The sequence below is a fragment of the Chelonus insularis genome, unplaced genomic scaffold (genome assembly GCF_013357705.1).
Source record: "Chelonus insularis isolate UGA/USDA-ARS -01 unplaced genomic scaffold, ASM1335770v1 contig_493_pilon, whole genome shotgun sequence".
NCBI lineage: Eukaryota > Metazoa > Arthropoda > Insecta > Hymenoptera > Braconidae > Chelonus > Chelonus insularis.
In genome coordinates this window covers 638,467-664,322 of record NW_023276609.1, presented here as the reverse complement: position 1 = coordinate 664,322, position 25,856 = coordinate 638,467, and the positions used below count along the sequence as shown (strand labels likewise).

The following is a 25,856-nucleotide window of genomic DNA, read 5'->3' as shown; positions in this document are numbered from 1 at the left end:
TAATTAATGTGAACGTATACTTTCTGCTTACTAATTGGTAAAATGTATTCATTTCATTTTATTCAATGTACTTTGAACCACTGAGATACCCATAGATATTGATTTAAAAATTACATTTAAAGCCTATCGTTCATCAATTTGGAAAGCTTTGAATTTTAGTGAATTCATCAACAGTTTCTCATTCAAACTTTATTTAAATGGTGAAACATATTAAATCTTGGTTTGGTGTCTAACTATTATCACTTGCTAGAGTGGTGAACATGAGTATTCAATTTATTTTCAAAGTTGATTCTAAATTATTGCTGCTGAATATTGGGTGATTACGTTGGTCCAGTAGAAGAATTATTGTTCAAAGAAATTTTTAGATCTGAAAGGTCATTTTTGAATTCATTATTCTAAAGAGTTATTAATTTTTCTGATGTAATTATTTTCACTTTAATAATAAATAAGGTATTTATATGAAGATCTCATTTAAATTAAATTATTATAAAAGATATATGGATACTCTTTGATGATTAAATTTCATTCAATCGTGATTACTTGATTAAATTTATTGATTGCACCTCCATCTAATAATAATTTGGTTACAATATATTAAATGTTTCTACAATATCTATCATGATTAAGTAATCATTTTTGATAATAACAAAGCAAGAAGCATCTTCATAAACTTCTATCCTAATTATCAAGACTGAATTATAAATATAAAAAGATAATGTTCAAGTCTGTTTCACCAAGTATCATAGAAGATTATTTATGCTACAAATTCATTGAATATCTGAAATAATTATACGAAAAAAATTTAAAAGAATCATACATTCAATTCATGAAGCATAATGATCAGCTCTTCACTTCATCTCTTTAGTAAAAAAAAGTCAGAAAGTAAATCTTTGAAATCAAAGACTAACACATGAGTATAAAGTAAAAAGTGCGTTCTTCGATAACCAGTGAGATCAAAAGACTGAGTAAAAAGAAGAAATCTTGTATCTACTACTCGAATAAGTTGAACAATTTCTGTACAAATGTGAAATTGCTCCCAGAGGAGCATATCCAAAGTAATGAGAGCAAAAAGGGGGGTTGCTGAAGCATCAGGAAGAGTAAAAGCATTGGAAAATGATTTAAAATAAGATACCTACTATTGAATCAATATCTATTTTTATGATGAATAAGAATAAATGTAGTCATTTTCTAGATACTTTCAAGTGTAACATTTGGAATATCTTATTAGTTCCACATGAACAATTCTTCTTTTAATATCGAAAGTGCTTAGAAATGCCTGGAGATAGATTACAGTGTAAAATTCGATGATTCAGATTCGTGGCAAACTAGTGTGTGCTTTCATAAGCAAATTCGTAGTCCAACAAAACAAAAGCAATATCCTCATAGTTATGTTCTGTCTGTACATGAAATGGGTTTGTTCTCGTTACAACTTTCCAGGCTGGTCTGTAATTGAAGTTAAGCTATAGGTATAATTTCTCTGTTTACCTATCAGAGCTTTTCTACCACAAACCCACCACCTTCATTATTATAAATTATAAACTTAGAGATTATATAGATATAATGATATCAGAAATACATTGAACGAAATTTGATCCTTTACTTCCCTTATATTGATCACAATGTACACTCTCTCTTTGTAGTTACCAAATGATGGCAGTCCAGGTGAATTTTACTCTGACCAAACAACGTAAAAGGAATACAGTCGACTGCATATAGGATGAGTTAACGAGCCTCCAGGCTACAAACAATGAGCTTGATTAGGAAGCTATTTCTACTAGTTTGATAAAGGAATTGAATATATTACTCTCTCTTGGTGGAATTATATGTTTATAATCCAAAAGAATTTCCTTTTGAAGAAAAGTCTTGATAGTTTTAATGAAACTAAATGAAATTAATAATTTGTTCTTTCAATCGATTTGGTTTTTCTTTCTGACTGTCAATAAATTAAATTGTATGATTATCAATAAAATTAAATGATAAATATATTTGGAATAATTCTGAATATTAATTTGAACTTTCCAATGGTTGGTATTTCATCATTGTTTTTTTTTTCCCCTTAAAAAAAAACATTGGTGATATCAATTGGTATCATCAAACAATAAAAAAAATTTATTGATTGGATTTTTTTTATTGCAATAAATAAAATAAAGTTTTTCCAATTTATTGATAAATATTTTAAACAGTTAAAAGTTCTCAAACTACTTTAGAGTAAACAGGAAAAATAATAAAACATTCTTCAATCAAATTTATTTCAAGTAAGTTAAATAATATTCTGTTCATCAACTAACGATATTTGAAAAAGAAATTTTTATGTAATAATCTCAACTTCTGAAATCAACTTCAATCATGTTGTACACAAGACCACCATCAATATAAAAAATTCGCTGACAACATTTAAATAAAAAATACCCCATTAGCAAAGTTTTGAATCTATTGACTTTTTCCCCTCTGTCAACTTGTCAGCACCAACGTCATTCAGTTATTCTTTATTATTCGCGTTTAAAAGCAAACTTGATAGAGCATTAGGCATTGTCACTTGTAAATTGAATAGGCCATGACGTTAAAATTTTTACCAACAGACCTAGGTAAGCATGGGAAATCCGTCACTTTTCTAAAGCACCTATCAGTGTCCATTACTATTGCTCCAGGGTGAAATTTATTTAGTTGACGAAGGTTTGACGCTGAAAAATACCATTTGATATTCCATTGTACTGTACTATAATTTCTCATCCAAATACTCTCCATCATATCTTGCCAAAAATAAAAATTATCAACACTCACAGTTAGTTATTCATTTCTTTCTCATAAGATCAAGCCAAGACTTAGACTCATAAATGTTGATTAAAATTATCAACATTTTGCATCTTTGATAATTAAGAAAATTTCCAAATAATAACAAAGAAAAGCTACTAAATACTCTAGCTAATTTTTATATCAACAATTTATGATTAATTCTAATAAGTAAATATTAGTTACTTGAATGAAATAATTTAAGAAAATGCTTCTGCATAGCAAGCAGAAGACTACTGGATAGTCAAACGATAGCAACTTAATTAAGCAAAGCAGCTCAAAGCTATGCTTTAACGAGCCGTAAACTAAGATACCTTACAGAGCAAGATAAAATCGGCGGTAAACAGAGACTGATCGATTAAACTATATCTACTAGCAGATTGATTTTATTTCAATGTGCTCAAGTGAATACAAATGAAAACTTGGTGTATACTTGTGTGACTATGCGTGTAGATAATTCACAACTATCAGGCTAGTTAATGTGTTGCTTTCGTCAGTTTGAAATGTTTAAGGTACAAGTGTTTAAAATTGGCGGCTGCCGGGATGCTAAAATGTCTACATATAGCTTCAACGAAATTCCAATTCGCTTCACGTCGAGACTTGATTAGCTCAATTAACTCGAACGTTCGCACCAACAACTTTGATGGAAATTCCATGTCAAATATACACGCTCATGAAACCGTTAAATAGTTTTCGATATGATTCTATACCATTCGTGCTTGAAAAAAAAGTTGATAAAAGAAATGTAAACGTTGTCTGGCTTTTAAAAGTCAAATAAACGATTTTGTTTTTTATCTTTTGAATATTTTTTTTTTTAATGGGGTTAAATGACTTTATCCAACAAATTTCAACTGCACGCTATTTTTTTAGAAGTCAGTTCAATGTGTGCAAATTTATACAAGATTTGAAAATGATTTATTTATTTTTTTTTTTAATTTGTAAAATTGAATAAACTGACTATGAAAATAGCAAACGTTTTATTAAATCTATCAAACTTTGCAATTTGTTGAGATATTTTTTTTCAACGATTGCCTTTGAATGGTTGCTTTCAACGAACTGACTTCTATGCTCAATTAGTTCACGAGTCTATTAACTTTTGACCAAATTGTTCCTCATTCAATATTTTTAAATGAAATATTTATTCATATTCAGAATTGTGGTGATATTAATAATATAAAAAGGACTCACATCAGCATGAATAAAATGAAATGTTTTGATAATATGATAATTTCCAAGCCTTAATATGATAGATTCTACCACTTAAATTCATGCTCAATATCAGAATTCATATAAATTTGATTACGTTGAACCAGATACTAGGCTGCATTGAAACTTGTTGGATTTAATTACATTTAATTGGATTTGATGCTAATTATAGCATGATAGATCCAATTGAATGTGGTGTTACATTTTATAAGAACTGTTGGAATCTTCTCCGTTTCAATTGAAATTAATTTTACAAATACTTCTTTAAGATCTACTCAATTCAATCGCTAAAGATTCATTCTACTCAATTGAATGTACTTTGATTTTTTCTGATTTATAAATACTTTCTATGACAGTAACTTCAAAATTATTCTTAAAAATACTTCCTTGTAAATGTTTAATTTATTAACAAACAACAAATATGTCTTGTTCACCTTTCATGACAATTTTTTACTGTCAAAAAGTCTTGTAAATTCTTTTTAATTAACATAGTCTTCAAGTAGTGGTACATCAACACCAAACAGCTTATCAAAAAGCCATTTAAAAATTACACAGTCATTTAAAGGCATGAATATTAAATAAAAATCCATTTCAATTTTTAAAGTAGCTCCAATACCTTATTATTTTTTAAAAAAAAAAAAGGTTAGGCTTTAAAAACTGTCGTAACTCTGACGAAAAGGGTATACGTTTTTTCAATAGTTTACAGCTTTCTTGTGGGTACAAAGTGTCCACTTTACGAGGATAATAGAGTCCAATGTCGTCCCTGTGAACCACGCAAAAGCCACACGCGCGGTAAAATGCTTTCGGCACTTTGAAACGCTTAACAAGATCTCCCGTGCGGTAAATGGTAAACGGCGGTCGACTTTGTGAGTTACTAGCACAGCTTCAGCCGTCCAATAACCGTCGTAAATTACCACCCTCGCTTAACCACGAGATCTGATGACCTTTTTTATGAAATCGAAACGATTTCTTGTTAAATTTGCCAACAAACATACTGTAATTCATTACCTGAGTGTGATTTATAAAGAAACCAGTCTGTATCAACAATAATAATAAATATATTATTAATTGTAAACGTGTTTATGCATGTCAATAATGATTGTTAATTATTTTTATCACATTAGAATGATGAAAAGACTCTAAAGGAGTTAAGACGTTCAAAAAACTGATCTAGGAATTTTGATAGCAACAAAATATTTTTTTTCATCAATATGAAGCAAACCTGATTGAAGTGAATGACAATAGCATACATTTATAGTTCTTCAGAGTACTTTTGACTTTTAAATATAATCGGAAGACGTCGTGTGAGTTTGTGACTGTAATTTGCATGTTTGATAGGCCAAAAGTTCACCCAAGTTCTTCTTGGCACTTTAGCACTAGACTAAAATTAAAGCTCTATGCATCTATCATAAAGATTAGTCCAATTTGTGTCTTGATCACTATTTATAGAAAGAGAGGCACCCGAAAATACTACGATTAACAACAATATTCATTTAAAGAGCATTCATTTTCACTAAAGTTTAAAGATACGACTGATTAATTTTGTAGATGGTAGTGGCACAAAGGGCCTTAAAACAAATATTTGAGAACTTTACTCATGGGAATTGCAAGCTTTATATTACTTTGATTTACTTGTATAAACCCAAGTTAACAAACGAAAATAAAAGTAAAGGTAAATGATGGAGTTGTGTTTGAACATCTTCAAGTAAAGTTAACCCACAAATAGGTCTGATTTAAAAAATGTCTCTTGAGACGAGTAAATTTTGTAGCAACTATTTCAAAGTCTCATTTTGAGAAATCGTTTTGCTGATAAAAAGAAAAAAAAGTCAAGTGATAAAAGTGGTCTATAACTATAAGAAGTTAAAAATGTCCCAGTTGAATTAGAAGGATGAAATCACTGCCAGTATAATAAGGACCATGTCGAAAATGGGCTTTCCAAATTGCTCACGGCTCACATCACACAACGTGAAAGTACCATTTCTTCGTTATTTCGCTCAGTTTCTTTTACCGCCTTCTGTGAATAGCTTTAGATGATGAGTTTTTCCTTAAATGGCTCTCGCTCAATGCAAGAATGAAGAGCACACTCAATAATAGCACTTGACTTCCATGACGTTCTTTCGTTACACTTGGTCTAAGTGGATTAAAAGTGATTTAATGAAAGTTATTCATACTTCTATCATTTTATTTTACAGTTTTCTTTTGATATTAACGGTTTATCTTGATATCTCACTGAATTTTTTCCAATCTCCATCAAAATTCATAGCCTTTTAATATTTTGTGCTATAAAAATACTTTTATAGCATTTTGATTGGCTCTCTTGCAAGTCAATAAATTAAATTCTTAAATACATAGTAATTTTCAAAAGATTTTTCTAAAGTTAGTCCAATTTTTTAATTAAATCCATCTTTAGAAAATAATTCTGTCAAATTACTTTTTCGAAAATGAATAAGGAACAATAAAAATATTAGGCTATAAAAAAAATTGGTTAATTAAATAAATAATTATTTATTTATTATTAGAATTAGTTAAGCTGCTTAATTTTAGATGTTTGATTTTCCAATTCCAGAAACTATGAATATTTGAAGATAAGAAGATGGAAAATGATGTATCAACAATAATTATTTATTTATGTATCCAAATTAGCCATGCATATCCTATGAATAATTTCGTTGCTTTTGAATTACCTATCTTTAGATTGTCCTTGCTCGTATACATAACCCTACATGGTGTAATCGATTGTTTGTATCCAATCATCCCTAGATGTACCAACCCATCATGTTATGGAAGATATATCATATATTACATTGTAATCATCACCACTATCATCATCTTGTGACATATTGTGATCGACACTTTTCGTTATTATGTTGTATCATTTTTATTTTTTCTCCAGAGACTTTTCTGTCTAACTGATATTGATTTATCTAATTTTACATTAAATGAAAATGTCGATCTTGACGATATTATTTTTATTTCTTGTAAAACTTTAGACGTATTTCTGATTAATTGAAATTATTCAGTTGTACTCAGACAGTTTAATTAAATTACTAAAGTTGATTTCAGAAGAGTCTAATTTTTCTTTTTTTTATTCAAAAAGCTCATTATTCAAAACTATCATACTTCATTTACTTGACATTAAATCATTGTTGATATATATACATATATTAAAAAAATGAATGTATTAGATACTGTCTATGGCTCTAGAATATATTTAATAATAAAAAATAAAGCAGAATTTTGATTAATGTCTAAATATTTAACATTGGCCATAATTCTAGTATGACATGAAAGAAAATTTTTCAGAGCATTTTTTCGACTTCCTGCATCTTTATTCCTTTTACTTTTCGAGAAGTCGAGTATTCGACAAATGTAATGTTGACCTAAAAAACTTAGTTGAATGTTTTTCATGGTGCAGTTAACTTGCAGCTACAGCTGTGTCAGAATTCCAGTTTGCATTCTGCTTCCCACTCTTTTCTATCTGAATCTCCTTTATTCTTGTCACTGCACCAAGGAGTTTGTGAATCTTTGCAAAGAGATAAAGAGAGAAGACGCAACACGAAAAGCAGCAAAAGCAAACGTTCCAGTGAAGATGGAAGAGATGGTGAATACAAGAAACTCAACAATGCGGCCCAGCGGCCTGTCTTCTTCGTCTTCAAGAGCCCCTACCAGCTATGGATAATTATCTTAGTTCCAGGTTTAATAGACGCGACGGTATTTCAGATTGGACCTAATGACGGCGTTTACTGAATTTATATTGCCGCGCCGACGTCAAGAGAACTCAAATTGTCCAGCGCGAATTATCTCTCCGACAATGTCGCTCTCCCTTGATGTACGTTCAATTATCGGATCCACGTGGACGGAGAATGAAAACAGACCGAGAAGGAGAAAGCTGATAAATCGTGAAATCCATTCGGTTTCTAAGTACAATAAAGATTCACAAAATTTGTGCTCGACGAAGAAAAACATTAATCCCGATACGGGAAAACAACAAAGAAGATATTGAAAAGCAACGAGTACAAATAAGTAATTACTAATTGATGCGATCATAAATTTTTAGACTCTTAACACAAGTACTTCTTATCAATAGCATTAATCAATGATCAATGAGCTTTCGAAGCTGAAACCTGGACTGAAGATTGTTTTTGTCTCGTTTCTGCAAACATCTTAAGATAATTAGCTGAATAATAAATTTAAAGTCAATTACACGATAAATAGGCACAAACCCCATTCTTCAACCCTTCTAATATTAGTATCAGTAAAATCAAGTATAGTCAATAAAACAATCATACTGCTAGGATAATTGTAGAATTTTATGGAAATATTTTCCAAGCAATTGCTTCCTCTAAACCTGAATCTCATGAAAACCTAGGAACATTGTATCATCAAACAAGATATAAAAAATGAAATAGAAGATCACAATATTGGAGAAAAAACAGATTTAATCTTGGCTGGATAAAGAAGAAACGTACGGTGGACCATAAAGGCGGGGCGATGTTAAGAAAAGTAAGACCAATGGCCCGCTCGAAACGATATTGCCGTTGGAGTCGGCTGAAGGCTCAAGGATAAATTTTCCTGCTCGACAGAACGACGTATAACCGTTTCGCGAGGATGATCAGAGAAGAAAGAAGGGCTGTGCAACGGAATGCAAAACAGATATTTGAAATTCCACCAACGCAATAGCTAAAAGATAAAAAAAGCATGAAAGAAGATAGGAGAGTTAGCTTAGGATCAAGAAGACTTTCTATCGAGCTGTGATAAGCTGTAATTTCAAGCCATCACAATATAATAATAATCTAATATTTAAACAAAATTCAAGAATACATTATCTCTTGGATATAATGGCGGATGAATATGATGCTAAATTGAGGGAAACATGAGTCTCGTTTAGAAAACAGCGAGTTTGAAGTGAAGATGAGATTCAAATAAATTTAATTCGCCAACTTTCGTAACGAGAGAATTAGAGAGGGAAGGAAGAGTGAACAAAGTTGTGCGCAACGCAACCTGTTGAATGTGAAAAAGCCTGTAACAATGTAGAATCAGAGACAACAAAAAATTCATACACTGTTGTTTCTATTATTCTGTCGTTTTGTTTTTGAAACATCCAACGAGTTATATCATTTTCTGATAAACGAATACAATTTTACTCAAATTATTTAGACAATTTATTAATTAAAATAGAAATAATAAATAAACTAATTTCATATTATTATATGTTTAAATACTCAAATGGATTGAATGGAGAATATTTTTTTCCAATTTTACCGCAATTTTAATTTTGTTGTATTTATTCTCGTTTATTTCTAATAAACTGAAAAACGAATAAATTAAATTGTAAAGTTTCTATAAACTTCCATTACAACGATATGAAAGTAACGAAAGATAAATTATGCTTTCAAAGTAATAAACTCGACAAAAATGAAGTGTTATATCTATATATTTTTGATATTATTATCAAAGGAGTTATGTACTACTTGAGAATATTTAAATTTTATTAAAAAATATAATTAAGAATTAATAATTATAAAATAAATTTTATTTTCTTTATTTAATTTGTTAATTTTTATTTTTTACGTTTAATGAAATAGAAGAAGATATTGAAATTGAAAACAACATGATATCAGATAATTTTGTGGAAACTAAGAGATGTTTGAGATGATGTTGAGTTACAGAACTTTGATTGAGTCATAAAGCTTATTTAGTTGAGAGAAATTGAATTTATTTTGAATTGAGTTATTGATTGGGAAATCCCTTTCTAGATACGAAAATCGATTGATCGATAAAAAGTGGAGTTTACGAGCAGACAAACCTAATATCAACGAAGTACAAACGGCCAATCACTTTATCGTCCATGCGCATTTAACCTTATCAATACAAAGTGATTGTCGAGGAGTACGTCGATTGACCCTTGAATAATAAAATTCATTGAACCGTTTGAATAAGATGTCATCAAACGTTTGGATCAATATTTTTACTATCATCAATTTTAATCTTGTTTTAAACATTTTGGAAGAAAAATTAAATAATCATGAATCCAAGGAGAAGAGAATGGGTTTTAATTTGGAGTCATTCTTAGTAGAATAAGAATTTAATGATAATTGTAGCAAATTTTTGATGATTATTTAAATGGTTAAAATTCATTGGAGATGGAATTGGGGAACATTAACCCCTAATTTTTCACAGAGTTATAAGTGATCATCATTTCCATCTGTGATTTCATTTCCACCATTTAATTAATACTCAGTATTTCTCAAGCTAATTTATATAAAGGATATTTTATATCTTTATGGATGATGTAAATTAATGTAATTAAAATATACTAAACATTTGATACCAAAATACGCATGGATTAGATATTGAATTTCAAGGTTTTTTAAAAAGATTTTTAAGAGCAATAGAAAGCATGTGTTATAACTAATGAATTTCTAATTTTTAAAAAAAGAAGAATTTTAAATAATACGTTGCTATTTTTAACTTTCTATGTAATGCCTACAATCAATAGCTAACACCAGGCCACTAATAAGACATGCTTTCTTAGTTTTTTACAGAAACTAATTAGAGCAAGGTTATCACTTAATTTTGTTTAATTTCGCTGAGGAATATGTTGTTAAAAAAATTAGAATATTAAACTATTACTTGAAGTCTCAAAAATCATTCATCAACATTGAATAATTATTTAATAAAAAAAGTTAATTAATAATTTAAAATTAATCAATATTAATAATTATTTTTTAATAATAAGAACGAAAGTGATGCACTTAATGTTGATGGATAATAATAATTATCATCACTTAAAAAGAGTGTTCATGTCACAATAAAAAAAAACAGCTTCAGTTATAAACCTCAATGTAGGGTTAGTTGGAAGCAAAACATCTCAATGTTAAGAATGCACATATGGAATCTATATGCGTGAATACATAAGCTTCTCGCGTACACTTCCATTGTCATGCAGCTACTTTGCATTCTCCTGCACTTCTGAACGAAGTCACATTCCACTTACAACACCATGAGGACAAAGCTCTAGAAGTCTTGGCATATATGTTGAGCTCTACCTCACGGAATCTCCCCCATCTATGGACACGTTGGCGAGCTCGTTGCCAATCCCTCCCCATCGTTTTCTTTCGCATTCTTCGCCCTCGTTATACTCGACGCGCTTCGATTGCTTTACTCACTTTATATATATATATATCTACAGTTCTCTTGTTGATCGCTCATTTCTTTGTTGTGTACCATTGATTTATTAATTCAAGTGCTCCGATATAAGAGAAGTGGCCAAGAGCAATCGAGCCTTTACATCGAATCATTTGCAAGTAGGAAAAAATACAAAAAATAAAAAAAAACTCTCCCAAGTGTTCTTCTAAGTTAAAAAAGTAATGAAAAGTTTTCAAGTATTCTTTTAGCAAACAAATAATTGGAACCATAATCATTTTGATTTTATAATTCTAAAAATTTATTGAATCGTTATTTTATTATTTTCTTGTAAAAAGTTTTATCATAAAAACTCATTTTTGTATCCAACAGACCAATTGATAAGTTTAATTATAATATAAAAAAATTTTTTAATGAGATTAGTTGGAATTATGCTCAATAGAATAATTGTGTTTCTTTTAAATGAATTTTTTTAAATGAAATTAATATTAAGATTGTAATTATAATAATGAAATCACTTGGTTATCTCCATGAATTTGTACTCTCACAGAGAAAAAAATTAATTCAAGCATAAAATGCAAAGAAAGTTTTTTTTACCCAGTGGAGTACATTTAATACAAAAAATATGTAAATAAGATATGTAAGAAAGTTTATGTTTTCATTTTCTCAAATTTTTTTCCTAGAAAAAAATGTCGAGACATTTTCCAGCGCATTCTAACTTTCCACGACTTAAAAGAGAATAATTTACCGATGAAATCTTATTGTAGAAATCCAGAGATGTGCATGAGAATTGTTATTATATGTTAGTAACTTTATTTCACTTTTTTACTCTTATCTTTTTTGTCAACTTAGAACGATAAATTTTATGCATAAACATTCCGTTACTTTTTACTTTAACATGAAAATCTGAATTTTTTATTGTTTTATATATAAGTGTGAAAACAATTCTCTAAATAAAATTTTCTACAATGAATCTTATTTCATTGGAGAAAAAAAATTGCCTTTATTTTTTCCTAATTAATTATGTAAGAATTCAGTGCATCGAAAGTAATTAATAATCGATGAATATAAAAATTATTTAGACTCACAGTTTCTGTAGAATGGAGTAAAAAAATATTTTCGCTTCAAAACCAAAGTTGACTTACCTGTAACAAATGAAAAAAAAACTCATTATTAACAAATTAAAAACAAGATATTAATGATTAATTTTGTGAAGGACAAAATTCAATTTTAATTTTGTTTATTTATTTATTTATTTTCATTTTTAAATATTAAACATTTTACTAAAGCTTAAACTTAAATATAAAAAAAAGGATTTATTTTATCGAGCATAAATACATATATGAGTAGTTATCTAAAAATAAAAACCATAAACGTGAATCAAAAAATGTTTATGACAAGAAATAAAATCTCTATTACTTGAAATAATGAAAACCATAAACCATTTTACGACGTTAATCATTTTAATTTACCAACATGAGAATAGATAGCTCCCTCTTAAATTTATTCCCTTTATCGAAAAATTTCATCTCATTTTCAATTCGAAGCATCATGAAGCAGTACAAAAACTTTTTTACCATTTTTTTTTCATAAGTTATTATGTTAACTTTATTTTGCCAATTACTCCCTTCAATGTACACAAAACTTTCCAATTAAATTTTCTGATAAAACTCATTATTTAAAACAACCGAAGCAAAACAGCTAACATACTAAAGTTTATTAAGTTAATCAATATATTTTTGCATAAATTAAAAGTCGTTATTTTTTACACAATTTTTTTCTCAACTTGCTCCATATTAAATAAACGTTCTCTATCATCATATTTAAAACGCTAAAAATCTCTATATTTCCATTTAAATTCGTATTTACTTCTATAGGTATAGAGATAGATGTAGGTATATACTAAGTTAGCATTTTTATCTGATATAAATAACGTAAAGAAAAACGTGAAAAGTTTCCTCCATTTATTTCACCCTTCAGTTTTCTCACAATATTTCTGACAATATTTACGATCTAAAGACCATTGAAAATTTATTGTCACTGACAGATCTTTCGAGTATTCATTTTAAATAGGAAAGCAATACAATTGTTGCCCTTGGAACAAAACAAATCAAGTTGGAAAAATTGAGGATAAAAGCATGAATCTTTTATGCGTAGAATGTCTGCCAATTGCAGTTGAATATTCTCGTTGGTTTTATTTGCTGAATAAGGGGATTTCGTAGGGTACAATTAAGCGCTATACTACTAACCGTTAGTCTGAATTACGTGAGGAGAAAAGAGAAAACCAGAGTTTTTTCCAAGGGCGGCAAAATGACAAAAGAGCGAAGGTTTTTCTCGGACGAGGATCAAGTCGTTTCCAAAGGTAAGCCACGTATCCACCTCGTACGTTTGACCGTTTGTCATTCCTGACGTGTTTGCACGGAGCTTCTTCCACGCTCACACGTTCTTATTCTTATACAACCGACGTCAGAATCACCTGTGCACAAGACAACCACTGGAAGAGGCAGAAGATATAAAATGCATCCATCAACTTCTACCTTACTTCTAATCTAATCCCTTTTACTAGTCCTTTAAAGGTCGATTGATAGTTTCTGACTTTATGCTATCGTCTTTTTAGCTAAATGCATTTGAATGATTGCACTCCGAGATTGATAGAGCTAAGTGCTTTTATTCAGATTTTTGAACATTATTAACTGTAAAATGAAGTGTTGTCTTAATGTACGATTAATTTATTGAATTAATTTTTCAATAATGAGAAAATAATTACTTTTGAAGAGTAATAAAAATAAAGGAACTTTACAGAGGATATCAATGGAGTTAAAAAAATGGCATACAGATTTTACTTCATAGCTTGATATTAGTCTTTTAATATATCAACTCATCTTTTATCTCAATAAGAGCGAAGTAAAACTTCACTTTACTTCTTTAGAAAATTTAAAGCTACAAGGTTGGTATTTTTTGAACAGGTTTTTTTTCAAGAAGTACATAAAAAGCCTCAAGGTACGGTTGGAAAGAGGACGAAGCTTTGAGAAAAAAATTTCCTTTGAAGTAAATTGAAAAAAATAATGGAAACTGAATAATTATTGGATATTTGCTAATTTAATTAAATAAATTTTATGTTATTAAATATTCAAAATAAATCCTGACAAAAAAGATCTAGTGATACTTCCTGAAACTATTTTTTCTATAGTATACAAATTCAAATGATGTACTTTTAGTACTTGTAAAAAAATGTTCAAATCTGCAGAAATTTTCTAGAAGTCTACTCAAACTCCATCTTGGGAGAAAAGTCTGAACTTTAAATGGAGTTCAAATAGACTTGAACAATTAATTATTAAAATTTTTTTATTTTAATCCGTACTGTACATACTAAAACTTTATTCCAGATAAAAGAAAATTTATTTTAGAAAAGCTTGAAAGTTTAATCAATTACTTCTGCAAATGTGCTTTTAAAAAAATTATTTGATAATCCTGTAATTAACTCGTTACATTGATTTAAATGTTTAAAAATTTAAATAGCTGATTTTCTAAATTAATAAGAGTTTTATTAAATTTTTATTTTATCAGTAAAAAACTTACATCATAATGAAAATAGAAGCTCATTCTAATTCTGAAATTATCTCATTCATTGAAGCTCAAATATGTTTTGTGATTTTAAAGTTTCTCTGCTGACCATAAAAATACATAAAAGCAAAAGGAAATCCATAGCTTAAGAACTATAATAATTTAAAATAAATGTTTATATTTAATATAATCCGGAAAAGACTATTAAAAAGAGTTTTGCACTGATGAAATTATCAATTAACATAAACTAACTGTCAATGTTTGTTAAAAAAATTTTTTTTGTAGTTCTAGTAGTAAGTGAAATTTTACTAACTAGTAAGCTGACATCTACACTACCATGAACATAAAAGAAGACAAAATTGAAAGTGACGATTTACTTGACAAATTTATAAACAATTTGATCAAATGTCTCGACAACTTTCTGGAACAATTAAAGAATTATTATCAAGCATATTTATCAGTCGTTCTTAGTGTAAATCTGAAAGAATCATTGAACCATGCACACAAAGAAGTAGAATCAAAATATAATGATTTAAAAGTCCGTCTAACTGAATTTCAAGCTGTCATAATTAGAGACTCAGCAGAAATAAAACAAAAATTCAATGAAATAAAATTATTGAAACAAAATTATGAATTTTATAAAAACCTCATGACAAAATTTTCAAACAATGAAAATAATTCTGATATGATAAATAATATTACGTCAATGTATGAAAGAATACAAGGTCAATTAAATGAACTAGTTCCAGTCCACTATAACAAAATTATTAAACTGAATAATTTTAAATTTTATTTAAAAGACGGAACCATAGAGTATCAATCTTATTCAGATCAAAAAATATTTTCAATTCCAATTAAACATCGTATAAAAGATCTCAAGAGAAGTATTCAAAAAATTGGAGTTGATAAAGAAGTGACAAAAGAGTACACCACTTTAAAGAAATCTCTCCATGAAATAAAATCTTTGTCATCATACTCTGATTTTACTTCTTTACAATCAATTGAAGATACATTGACTGATAAAGGCTCTTTTCATGTTACTTCAGAAACTAAGAAAAGAAAAGAACATTCAACAATAGACGATAGATCCGAACTTGCAACTGATATACAACATGTGAAAAGAAAGAAAACTCGTCATTTCAATGATTCTGATGATGATGATGATGACGATGATGATGATGATGATGATGATGATGATAATTTGATAAAATCAAACTCAGAAGATGAACAAGTACTGCTATTTCAAAATGAAAAAACACCTAGTAATTCTGAAGATCAAATTCAAAACATTCTAAAGAGGTTATCCAAGAGAAAAATATCCAAAAAACATAAAAGTAACCGAAACAGAGGCAGAAAAATTATATCTTCTTCAAGATTTGTCTTAGAAAGCATCATGCCTGATGATGTACCGAAATTGATGAATATTGATGACCAAGATAATATATCGGAGGAATATTATAAAACTACTCTCCAGCTTTTAGAAGAAAAATTGAAAACAGTTGATGAAGTAACTAATTATCTAATAATTTACGAAAATGATAAACTATGTAGGGAATATCATATATTAAAGAAAGAATTAGATCAACTTGAAAAGCAACGATTCAAGACTAAAGAACAGGTTGATCAAATAGAAAATATTTGCAAAATTTCTGGTGACAATTCGACAAATATTCAAAAGAATTTAATTAAAGAGCGAGAAGAATTGAAAGGAATTGAACATGAAATCAATGATAAAAAATCAAGGGTAAAAAGAATTCAAAAATTAATCAGGAAATTAGATAAAAATGATTATGACCTTCAAAATGATAAACATGTTTTATACAATGGTATGCGAAAGCTAATTGGACACTGGTTGTTACAAATCCAGAATGAATTAGACCAGGAAATTGATGTTGAAAGACAAATAGAATTGCAGAATGACATTGAAAAAGCCAAGGAAAAACTGGCACTTATTGATGCAGATATAAATGACATGTATTTGTCTTATAATAAAAGGAAAAAGAATAGAATGTTAACTGATTTCGATTATGAAAACTTTTGTGAATATAGCAGTTTTACTGAATGCTTACTTCGATATGATACATCTTCCAAAAATGATAATAATAATGCTAATTCAATGGTAGCAATTGAAATCACAGAGAACAAGTAGAAAATTTAGATGACATTAGAAACTGATAATTTCAAAGCTAAATAATTTTATATTGAATAATTTGAACAATTTTTATTAATTTTAGATTATAATTCTACTCATTGACTATCCCAAAATTATTAAGCTTTATACAGACTGTTATTTTTTTTAAAGAAAAAAAATGATGTTTATTAATGCTTGATAGCTAATTAAGTGTAATTGAATAATCACTTTTCCTACATTACTTGCTTTAACAACAATTTTTTTGTTTGACATTGAACTTGATAGTGATCACTTAATTGCACATTCACTCATTTTAAATGATTTCTATAAATAAAATATCCTGAATACTCTAGCTTTTATTGAGGTCAACTGGTTGGTGTATGATCAATCTAACTCAAGTTTAGTGAATGAATCAGAATTAATCACAATTGGACATTGTTTATAAATAACAATAATAATGAATGTGATGTCAATGTCATGATATTAAATACATCTATTATATTTCATCACATTATTCTCGTTATTTTTTGTAATTAAAAAGATAATTTGTTCATTCACTGCCTTGTTGACCTTACATCCATCCGTTTAGGATGGGTTACTGCTCACTCAGACATTTATTTAACCAGTGAAATCATTGAAGACTTTATTTAGCTGGCATAAATTTTTATCAACAATATCTATTTTTTTTTATTTATTCAAAATGTTGATTTTTTAAGTTTCATTATTAATTATTGTTATTATTGTAACAGTGAAGTTATGAATGAATTTTTTTGAATAGCAGAAGCATTTATTCATAGCATTCAATGCATTGCAAATCTATCTGTGGTTACGAGATACTTCTTCTTCACCACAAAACATTATTCACCAGTCAACTACTTTATCTCTACTAGAATGACTTCTTTTCATTCAACCATTCTTACTTAGACACTTGGACAATTATTCCGTTGTTTAAACTGCCACCCTGAGGCAAAATTATTATAAAACCTTTAGACGAATCAAAGGTTTTCAACATAATTTTCATGCTGCATTCGTGCAGGAATGCAATCTTGGACACAACTCTTTGTGGAGTGTTCAAGACTTGTCTCATCATTGCAGTGACTACCGGAGTAAGGATCTTGTAACTTCTTGTATATTTCTCGCTCAAGTCCGGGTGTACTTTTTAACCGGCTTTTCTTTTTCATGGCGTACCAATCCGACATTGAAAAATGATGCTTTCATGGTATTCAATATTAAAGTTTGAGAGTCTACTTTGCTGATAAAAGCTATTTAATTTAGTCCATCACTATAACAAAACAATATTTATTTCCAAACAAAAAAAATTTTTTTTTCATCAATTATTTAAGTAGAAATGTAGTTATTGAAAGATGAATTTTAAAATAATGTTCAGCTATACTAGACAGTTTATTACGAACAAGACTCGTTATAACAACTAAAGCAGGGTATAATTGAGGTCACTCGACATTTATAGTTCAATAAGGGAGATATTCCCGTACGGGACACAATTCAAATGAGTAATTACAGAACGTGTAAAAGCATATCATAATCTCTGATAGTCAACGTGGTATATGCATGAAATTAGATACTTGGACTCGATTGGTTGGAATTGTAAAGCTCTATGGTCAGATTATTTGTCGTTGGTTCAAAAAATTTATGCTATCTAGTCACAGACATGATTTAATATCTTGCATCACGACTAATTAATCTTCATATAGCTTTAATAATACTAACAGATTAATTGATACCATCAGCAGTGAAATAACATAATTTCAATTTTATTATAAAATTAATTGCAATATAATAACTTGATATACATTTTTAATTAAAAAAAAAGCTATCAACACAGTTGATACTCATCAAGATATTAAATTCAAAAGATGTTATATACTAAGTGACACAAACTAATGCTGCTACCTCAGACTAACTATAGCCAAGAGCTGTTCAATATTCAGGAATCTCATGGAATCTAATATTCATCGAGCCTTTTCACGCGATTCCGTGCACGCTCGACATCAGCAAAATGTCGCACACATTTTCGTCCATCACCAGCCTCTATGGATAATTTCGTCGTCTAATTGTCAATCATCGTGACATGTATGTAGAACGGTAGGATATCTATCGTTCTTACCCCCCATACAGAAATTTGATTATGAGCCTAATTAAAAATACCATCCTGAAATATTCAAAAGCTATTTTCAGGTTCAGTTTAGTAGAATATGAATATTAATAGATTTAGATGTTGAAGATATTTTCAAAAATTAATTGTTTTTATTTTATTGAGGTAATTATTGAGCAGGTAATCATTCTAATTTGATAATTATTTTCAGATGACCACCATATCAAGATTAAGAGAGCAATTTCCAATTATGTTTATAAATTGGATAAAGTATTTAATTCCACAGTTATATAAATTTGTGTTTGTTTCTGATGAGTGCTTAAACTACACATTTAGTCGCCATTTGACATCAAGCTTTAACCATTTTAGGTGAAAATGTGATCTGCATTGTTAACCACAAGGGAGTATACACAACTCGAATCAACGTAGCCATGAAAATAAAGGGATATATAATATTTTCACACGAATGATCAAATAATACTTCAATTACCATAATGAAACCATTGAGTATGTAATCGAACTTTGTTTTTGATGGTGATGTTTGATGTGTATACATTTTATCAAAGTTAATGTAACTTTAATGGATAATTCACCTGTTTACATTCATTCACTCTTTTTAATTAAAAACAAAGTATCACTTTTTTCTATTAATATCATCATTTTTTTAATTTTTTATATTTTCAGGAAATTTTCGTACACTTGATAATTTAATAAGATGTGTAATTTATGATATTAAAATTAAAAGCTTATGATATAATATTTACTATTTTGTATTGTTTAAAAATATAAATGCCATTATTTATATTTCTTTTTAAATTTTACGCGATGAAAAAACTTGATTTTATAATTTAATTATGATGTGCATACATTTTGGATACTTTTTACAAAATATTAAAAAATGATTGATTTATAAGGGTAATTCTTTTCCACTTACTAATCAAATCATGTGTCAACAAAAAAACACAATAAATGCAATATGAGAATTTTTTCAGTTCATAAATTTGTCTAAAAAATATTCATATCAACGTACTAAAGTGTTCTCTGGTTTTAAATTAAAAAAGTATTTTAAAAAATAATTTTGCAATGAATAATAATATTTTAAACCATCACTATCGACATTTTTCATTAAATAAATATTAGAATCTCTGTTAGAATTGTGTTAGAATTTGTGTTAGAATATTTATGAACCATTTTAAACGAAAGCCGATCAGACAAAATCGTTTAACAATTTATATTTGTCTATCAACATTTCAATTATCAATAGCAACTAACATTTTATCAAAGTTATAAACAAAAGAGGACCTATCATTTCTAACGACAATAGATTAATAATTAGCAACTTCATAAGTTTTACTGTTATCAGGACCTCTAATAATCATTATATGTGAAAATAAATAATAAATATTCATTCTTTTAATTAAGCGTTAAATAAATAATAAAATATGAAATAATTTACATGGATATTAATAAATACAAATTACAAGTTTTGTTAACGATAATTGAAATGTTATCACCAAGTATTTTATGACGTCGGTATTATTGAAAGCCATTATTATCATTTACACTTGCCGACTCGTTAAATACGCTGTATATATATATACGCTATATATACATATATAGACGAATGAAGAGTCTGAAACGGAAGTAGAGATTGAACATTATACATTGAAAGGCTATTCGTCCAGGGGATTTTGACAATGCTTCGACAAATGAATCTCTCGGCTCAGTAGTATGAATACTATGACCCTGGATAGAGCCAGGCAGATCGAATAATTATCGAGAAGCGTCGTTAACGACTCGTCGCCCAATTGTGCGTGTCAACGTTTGAAATAGACTTCACTCAACGGCTTTGTGCATACGCGATTAATCATGGAAACTATTTTCTACCTATCTAATCTGTATTCTGTCATTCTCTTATACTATTATTGCCAAAAATATTTACTTGACTTAATTGAGAAAGAAACTAGCAGTAAATTTTTTTTTCGCAATTCTATTTCTGTCTTCTTATAGGATCCATTAATCTTATGTGTCTGGCATTCATTGACTTTTTAGGAACACGGAATGAGAATTGCTTGAAAATTTTTTATATCCTCACACAAAAGTCTATGCTGAATAAATGATTAAAAAGTTTTTTTTAATTAAAACCATTTGTAATTGTTTATAAAAAATTGAAATGGTTATAAACAATATGAATATGAATAATTCGCTTCCCATGGGGAAGTTAGTTATTAATTCATCTAAATGCCTAAAATAAAAAAATCATTAAGAAACTGGTCTAATGATTATAATTGGTTGTAGAATGCTATTTAAAAATTTTAATGATGTTTAGAGTAAATGATTTCTAAAGCCTTCGACTCCAAAGCTTGTCAATGATGTTTCAGCAGACATCATTTTGACATTGACGTACATGTATACAAACTCAACAAATAACTGTTGTTTGAAAAAAAAAGCATAATATTTAAAAGCATCAGCATTTTGATGAGTGTATACACGCACAAAAATTTTTCTACCATTCTGTAAATGAAATTTGATGTCCTGTAGTTTAATTTGTCAGCCGCCAATGACGATGTGTAAACGAACAAGTGTCCACTCTCGTTGACTGCACTGGCACTTGTTCGTTCAGTTACCACTTTTACCTCGATTTCTCGGAACAATAGTTTTACGATGAAACAACAAGTATTCGCAATCAGTGACAACTACAAACGAAAGGTGAAATACGTCGATCAAAATACATTTTTGTAAAAAAATTTTCGTGAATTAAATCACTATAGGAAAACTACATATTTTTAATTGAATTTAAGATTAATTCAATACAATAATACAAAAGTTTTTCGTCATATAAAAATCCAAACAATAATAGACAAAACTTTCCTAAGTGCTTCAACGATATTACATAAAATATTTACCCAATAAAACTTGGAAGTTTAAAAATATAAAAACTCCTAATTTAATTCCCAATAATTATTTAAGATATTTTAATTATTAAAGAAAATCGATAGTTATTAAATCAATTATAACTTTCTGCATAGTTTATTCCTTGTGAATACTTTAAAACAAGGCCAAACTTTTCGCAACACAAAAATCTAAAAAAAAAGTTAATAACTTTTTTTATGTGTTTATTAGGACTCTTCGTCAATAATAAAATGGTTTATTTACCATCTTTAAAACACAAGAATAATTTACGTAAGTAGATGAACTTGTATGAAAAATAGTATAATACAAAATTTAAAAGTTATCATTTATGATAATATCTAAATTACTCTAATAATTTAAGCTACACGTGTTCACAAAACTCAACAAAGTACACATAACTTTTCTTTCTATTTTTATGAAGTCGTTTTGCATGTAAAGTGGTCCATATCGTGTAGGGAAATTGAACGGCTAGCGGGCAAATTCAAATCCGGCGCTATTATTACTCGACATAACGTGCGCGAGATGATATCAAAATCATTTGGGAATCATACATACAAACTGTAACGATCCGATAGAAATCTCGGTGAAAGTTAGCATAATATGAGCTCGAGAAAGTAAAATTCTACGATCGATCGGCCAAGGTTTGATTAAATTCTCGCTCAAGAACTTTACACTGCACTTGAATTAATTTTACTAGATTTATATGCATTACGCCCTGAGAAATTAGAAAGCAGGCGTCAAGAATTTTCAGTTCGGTCATAAATAATAGGAAGAGAAATCTATTTATAACATATTAATTATCATCAGTACCTGATCTAATTTAGAAATAAAAATTAATATTCTTCAATTTTTTCTCTTCTAAATATTGAAATAAAAAATTAATCTCAACAATAAAATTATTTTTCCCACAACTCCAAAATAATACTTCGTCATCATTAATTATTTTAATAAAAAGATAAAAATAAAGTGTCCAATTGAAATGCGATTATAACAGGAAATAATTAATTATTATTATCTAAATTAATATAAATATTTTATAAGAAATAAAAAGTTTTTTTCCTTTATTCTTGATTTAAAAAATGTATTCTAGATGTTATCATTAAGGAAAAAGTTCCTCTATTTGTTTTGAAGTTATAATAACAGATAAAATGACTCTATTTATTTAGTGATTAAGTTTAATTTAAAAAAATTAAGCTTTACGTAAACTATATTTAACTTGGTTGACAGCAGTATATCTATCACTACTAACTTTTTATATCTTTGTCAACAAAGCACTTTTAAAATACCTATAAGATAGAGTGAATGTTGTAAATTTATCATGAACGCCTATTATCAACGTATAAGTATTGATATCATTAGAACACCGATTCAATTTTTTAAACCATAAAAAGATTTTTCGTTTTTTGGAGTACGTATCTTTTTAATAATATTTTCTTAGTCAGTTAGATAGATTATCAGTACTTTTTTCATGAAATAGTTACTAATAATTTAGTAAAATTAATCTACCTTTTAATTTTAAAATGATGTAATCAATAAAATGATCAAAGTCAGCAAAAGATATTCTACAAGTTCAATAACTTGTTTTATGAAAATATTAAAAAAGTAAATATTTTAAAAATATAAGCAGTATTATTTATACAGATGGTCGATTATGAAGCAACATTTATTAAAATTAATATCATCGTGACTATAAATTTCATTTGTCTGACGGATACTGTTCAAAATTAGGGGAGCTATTCACTCTAATTGATAAATATTAATAGCAATATTCATTCCATTTTATGAGAAATAGTCAATTAAGAAAATCATTACAAAATTAACCACTGCAACACATTATTTATCTCATTAAAATTCATTAATAATAATTCTAGCTTCCCATTGACAGCCTTTCTAATAAAAAAAAAAGAGACATTTTCAAAACTAGAACAACTGAAAGGTGTAGGTGGTCGTCGCGCCACCGTACAGTTTACTAGTCAACTCTCAGAGAATACAACACAAAGCGATCCTTGATATTTCAGAATATTTTCTAGGTGTTAATAACTGAATACTTGAGTCCCTTGGAAAATTTTTTTACAATCTACAACTGAATTTAAATAGCTTGGTGAACTAAATCTAGACTTTAATAATACGGTGTTGCTAAAGAAGAAACACAACTTACATGGTAAAGATAAAAATCAGCGCGAGAAACGAGAACAAATTAAAAAATTAGATCAGATATTACTTACCTTTTTCACCACTTCCCTTCGCTCACGAGCAGTTGGATCCTTGTCCTCCCCTCCCTGAGTCATCGGAAGCACGTCCGCTGGAGCTGGTGGCACCGTTCGTATGGCCTCTTCAAGTCGATGGCTCGATGATAACGGGATAACACTACTGGTTGCAGGCACATTCAATTTTTCATCAACTTCCGGTTTCTCTAAAGTTTTTTGCTGTTCATATTCCTCGTCAATTTTTGCCTAAAAATAAAATTATTAATTTGTTAAAAACATTTTATATAAATAATATAATATTTTTTATTGATTAAATAAAATAATGAAATCATGATACTTATATGATAATCATCTCATTTTTAATTTAATATCATACAACGTAATAATACTAGCTTATAATTCAATAAAATGTGATATATCTTTTGTTTCACTAGAATGCTGAGACAAAGGTCAAGGTTTTCTACGAAGTGTTTACATTTTAGTCTTCCTTTAAATTCCAGGAATAAACACTCGAGCGTTGTTACTCCAATTTAATTTTTGCATCTATTTTATTTTCAATTCAGCATTAAATTTATCAATAACTCTTTCTTTGTTAGAAACTAGCTTAGATATGAGTATATTTATGACTCAATGTCTAACACTTGGCAAGCAAGTTTTCGGACTTGTATACAAATACGTTACATGTGCGTATCAGTGTATGTAAACAAACTGTTTGGAGATATAATACAATTCATGATCAGCTAACATGTAATAGATGAATATTTAATACAATCCATCACAAATGACGTCATATGAAAACTATAAGTAACTTGATTGACAATGACGATAGTGTATTAAGGAAAAAACGTAATAGATAATTGATAATAAATAAATAAAAATGAAACGTGGAAAACACGTGGAACTGAGTCGACGCGGAGCGAGTAATCGAAATAATCCTGTCTTAACTAACCTGTAGCTTCTGCTTGTCTTCTAGGACATGAATATCTTGATAAACGTCACCTGGACGTTCCAGACCAACATTTATAGCATGAGGATATCCACCAGGACCATGGGGATCATTGTGTCCAGTGGCACCATGAGGTGGTGCCGGTATTAAAAACTCCGGACCAGCTTTCTGTATACTTTGATACACTTTATAAACACTGTTATATGCCGAAATACCGGTACCACTACCAAAATCAGGCAAAAAGAAAAACGTACTGAAACACACGATTCCAAATGTCAAAAACACTAAGAGTATGAGATACTTTTCACGTATACGAAACGATCGACGCGCAAACAAAGGCATTGGTATACCATTAACGAACCGTTGGTAGGACGGCAAAAGTGTTGTTTTATTCGTCATTCTGTCAAAAATATTGATCATAAACGATTTTTTATCCACGCGGCTGGCTAAACACACGAACACACAATTTGTTACCGTTTCTTAGCTGTCACACGCCATTACGGTGGGGGAGAGACTGATGCGCCATCTTTGAGTGAAAGTTAAAAGTTTATTTTCATGAGCAAGCGCGCCTCTAATGGCGGTTATAAGAAACACTTTATTCACTGGCGGTAAAATTGAAATTAACATTGTCGACAATTTTAAATTTTGAAAATAAAATAAATTTTTAATAAATTAAATAAATATTTCTCTACTAGTTTTACAACTTCTGAAAGTATATATACTGTCAGATATTGTATTTTTAAAAAATATTCATAATTAAATTTTCAATGATAATTCATTATTATAAATTAATGACAATTGTATTTATGGGTGAATAGGTGACGTTGAATAAAAAGATAA

At 28.6% G+C, this 25,856-nt stretch overlaps 2 protein-coding genes across 2 annotated transcripts in view; one reads left to right on the top strand and one right to left on the bottom strand.

Annotated features, from left to right (window-relative positions):
- The window catches only part of LOC118069914 (mannosyl-oligosaccharide alpha-1,2-mannosidase IA-like), a 177,781-nt gene extending 152,266 nt beyond the window's left edge, over positions 1-25,515 (bottom strand). The window contains exons 1-2 of the mRNA XM_035088263.1: positions 25,020-25,515; positions 24,089-24,316 (exon numbers count right to left, since the gene is read on the bottom strand). Coding sequence (XP_034944154.1) covers positions 24,089-24,316; positions 25,020-25,436 — 645 coding nt within the window. The 5' untranslated portion in view covers positions 25,437-25,515. The remainder of the gene's footprint in view (positions 1-24,088; positions 24,317-25,019) is intronic.
- LOC118069913 (protein PFC0760c-like) lies at positions 14,991-16,983 on the top strand. Its single transcript, XM_035088262.1, has one exon. The coding sequence runs from the start codon at positions 15,044-15,046 to the stop codon at positions 16,853-16,855; it is 1,812 nt and encodes a 603-aa protein (XP_034944153.1). The 5' UTR covers positions 14,991-15,043; the 3' UTR covers positions 16,856-16,983.
- Positions 25,516-25,856: the final 341 nt, after the last annotated feature.

What these genes read in the sequence shown, in the direction of transcription:
- LOC118069913 (XM_035088262.1), top strand. Translation starts at nt 15,044, where the DNA reads ATGAACATAAAAGAAGACAAAATTGAAAGTGACGATTTACTTGACAAA.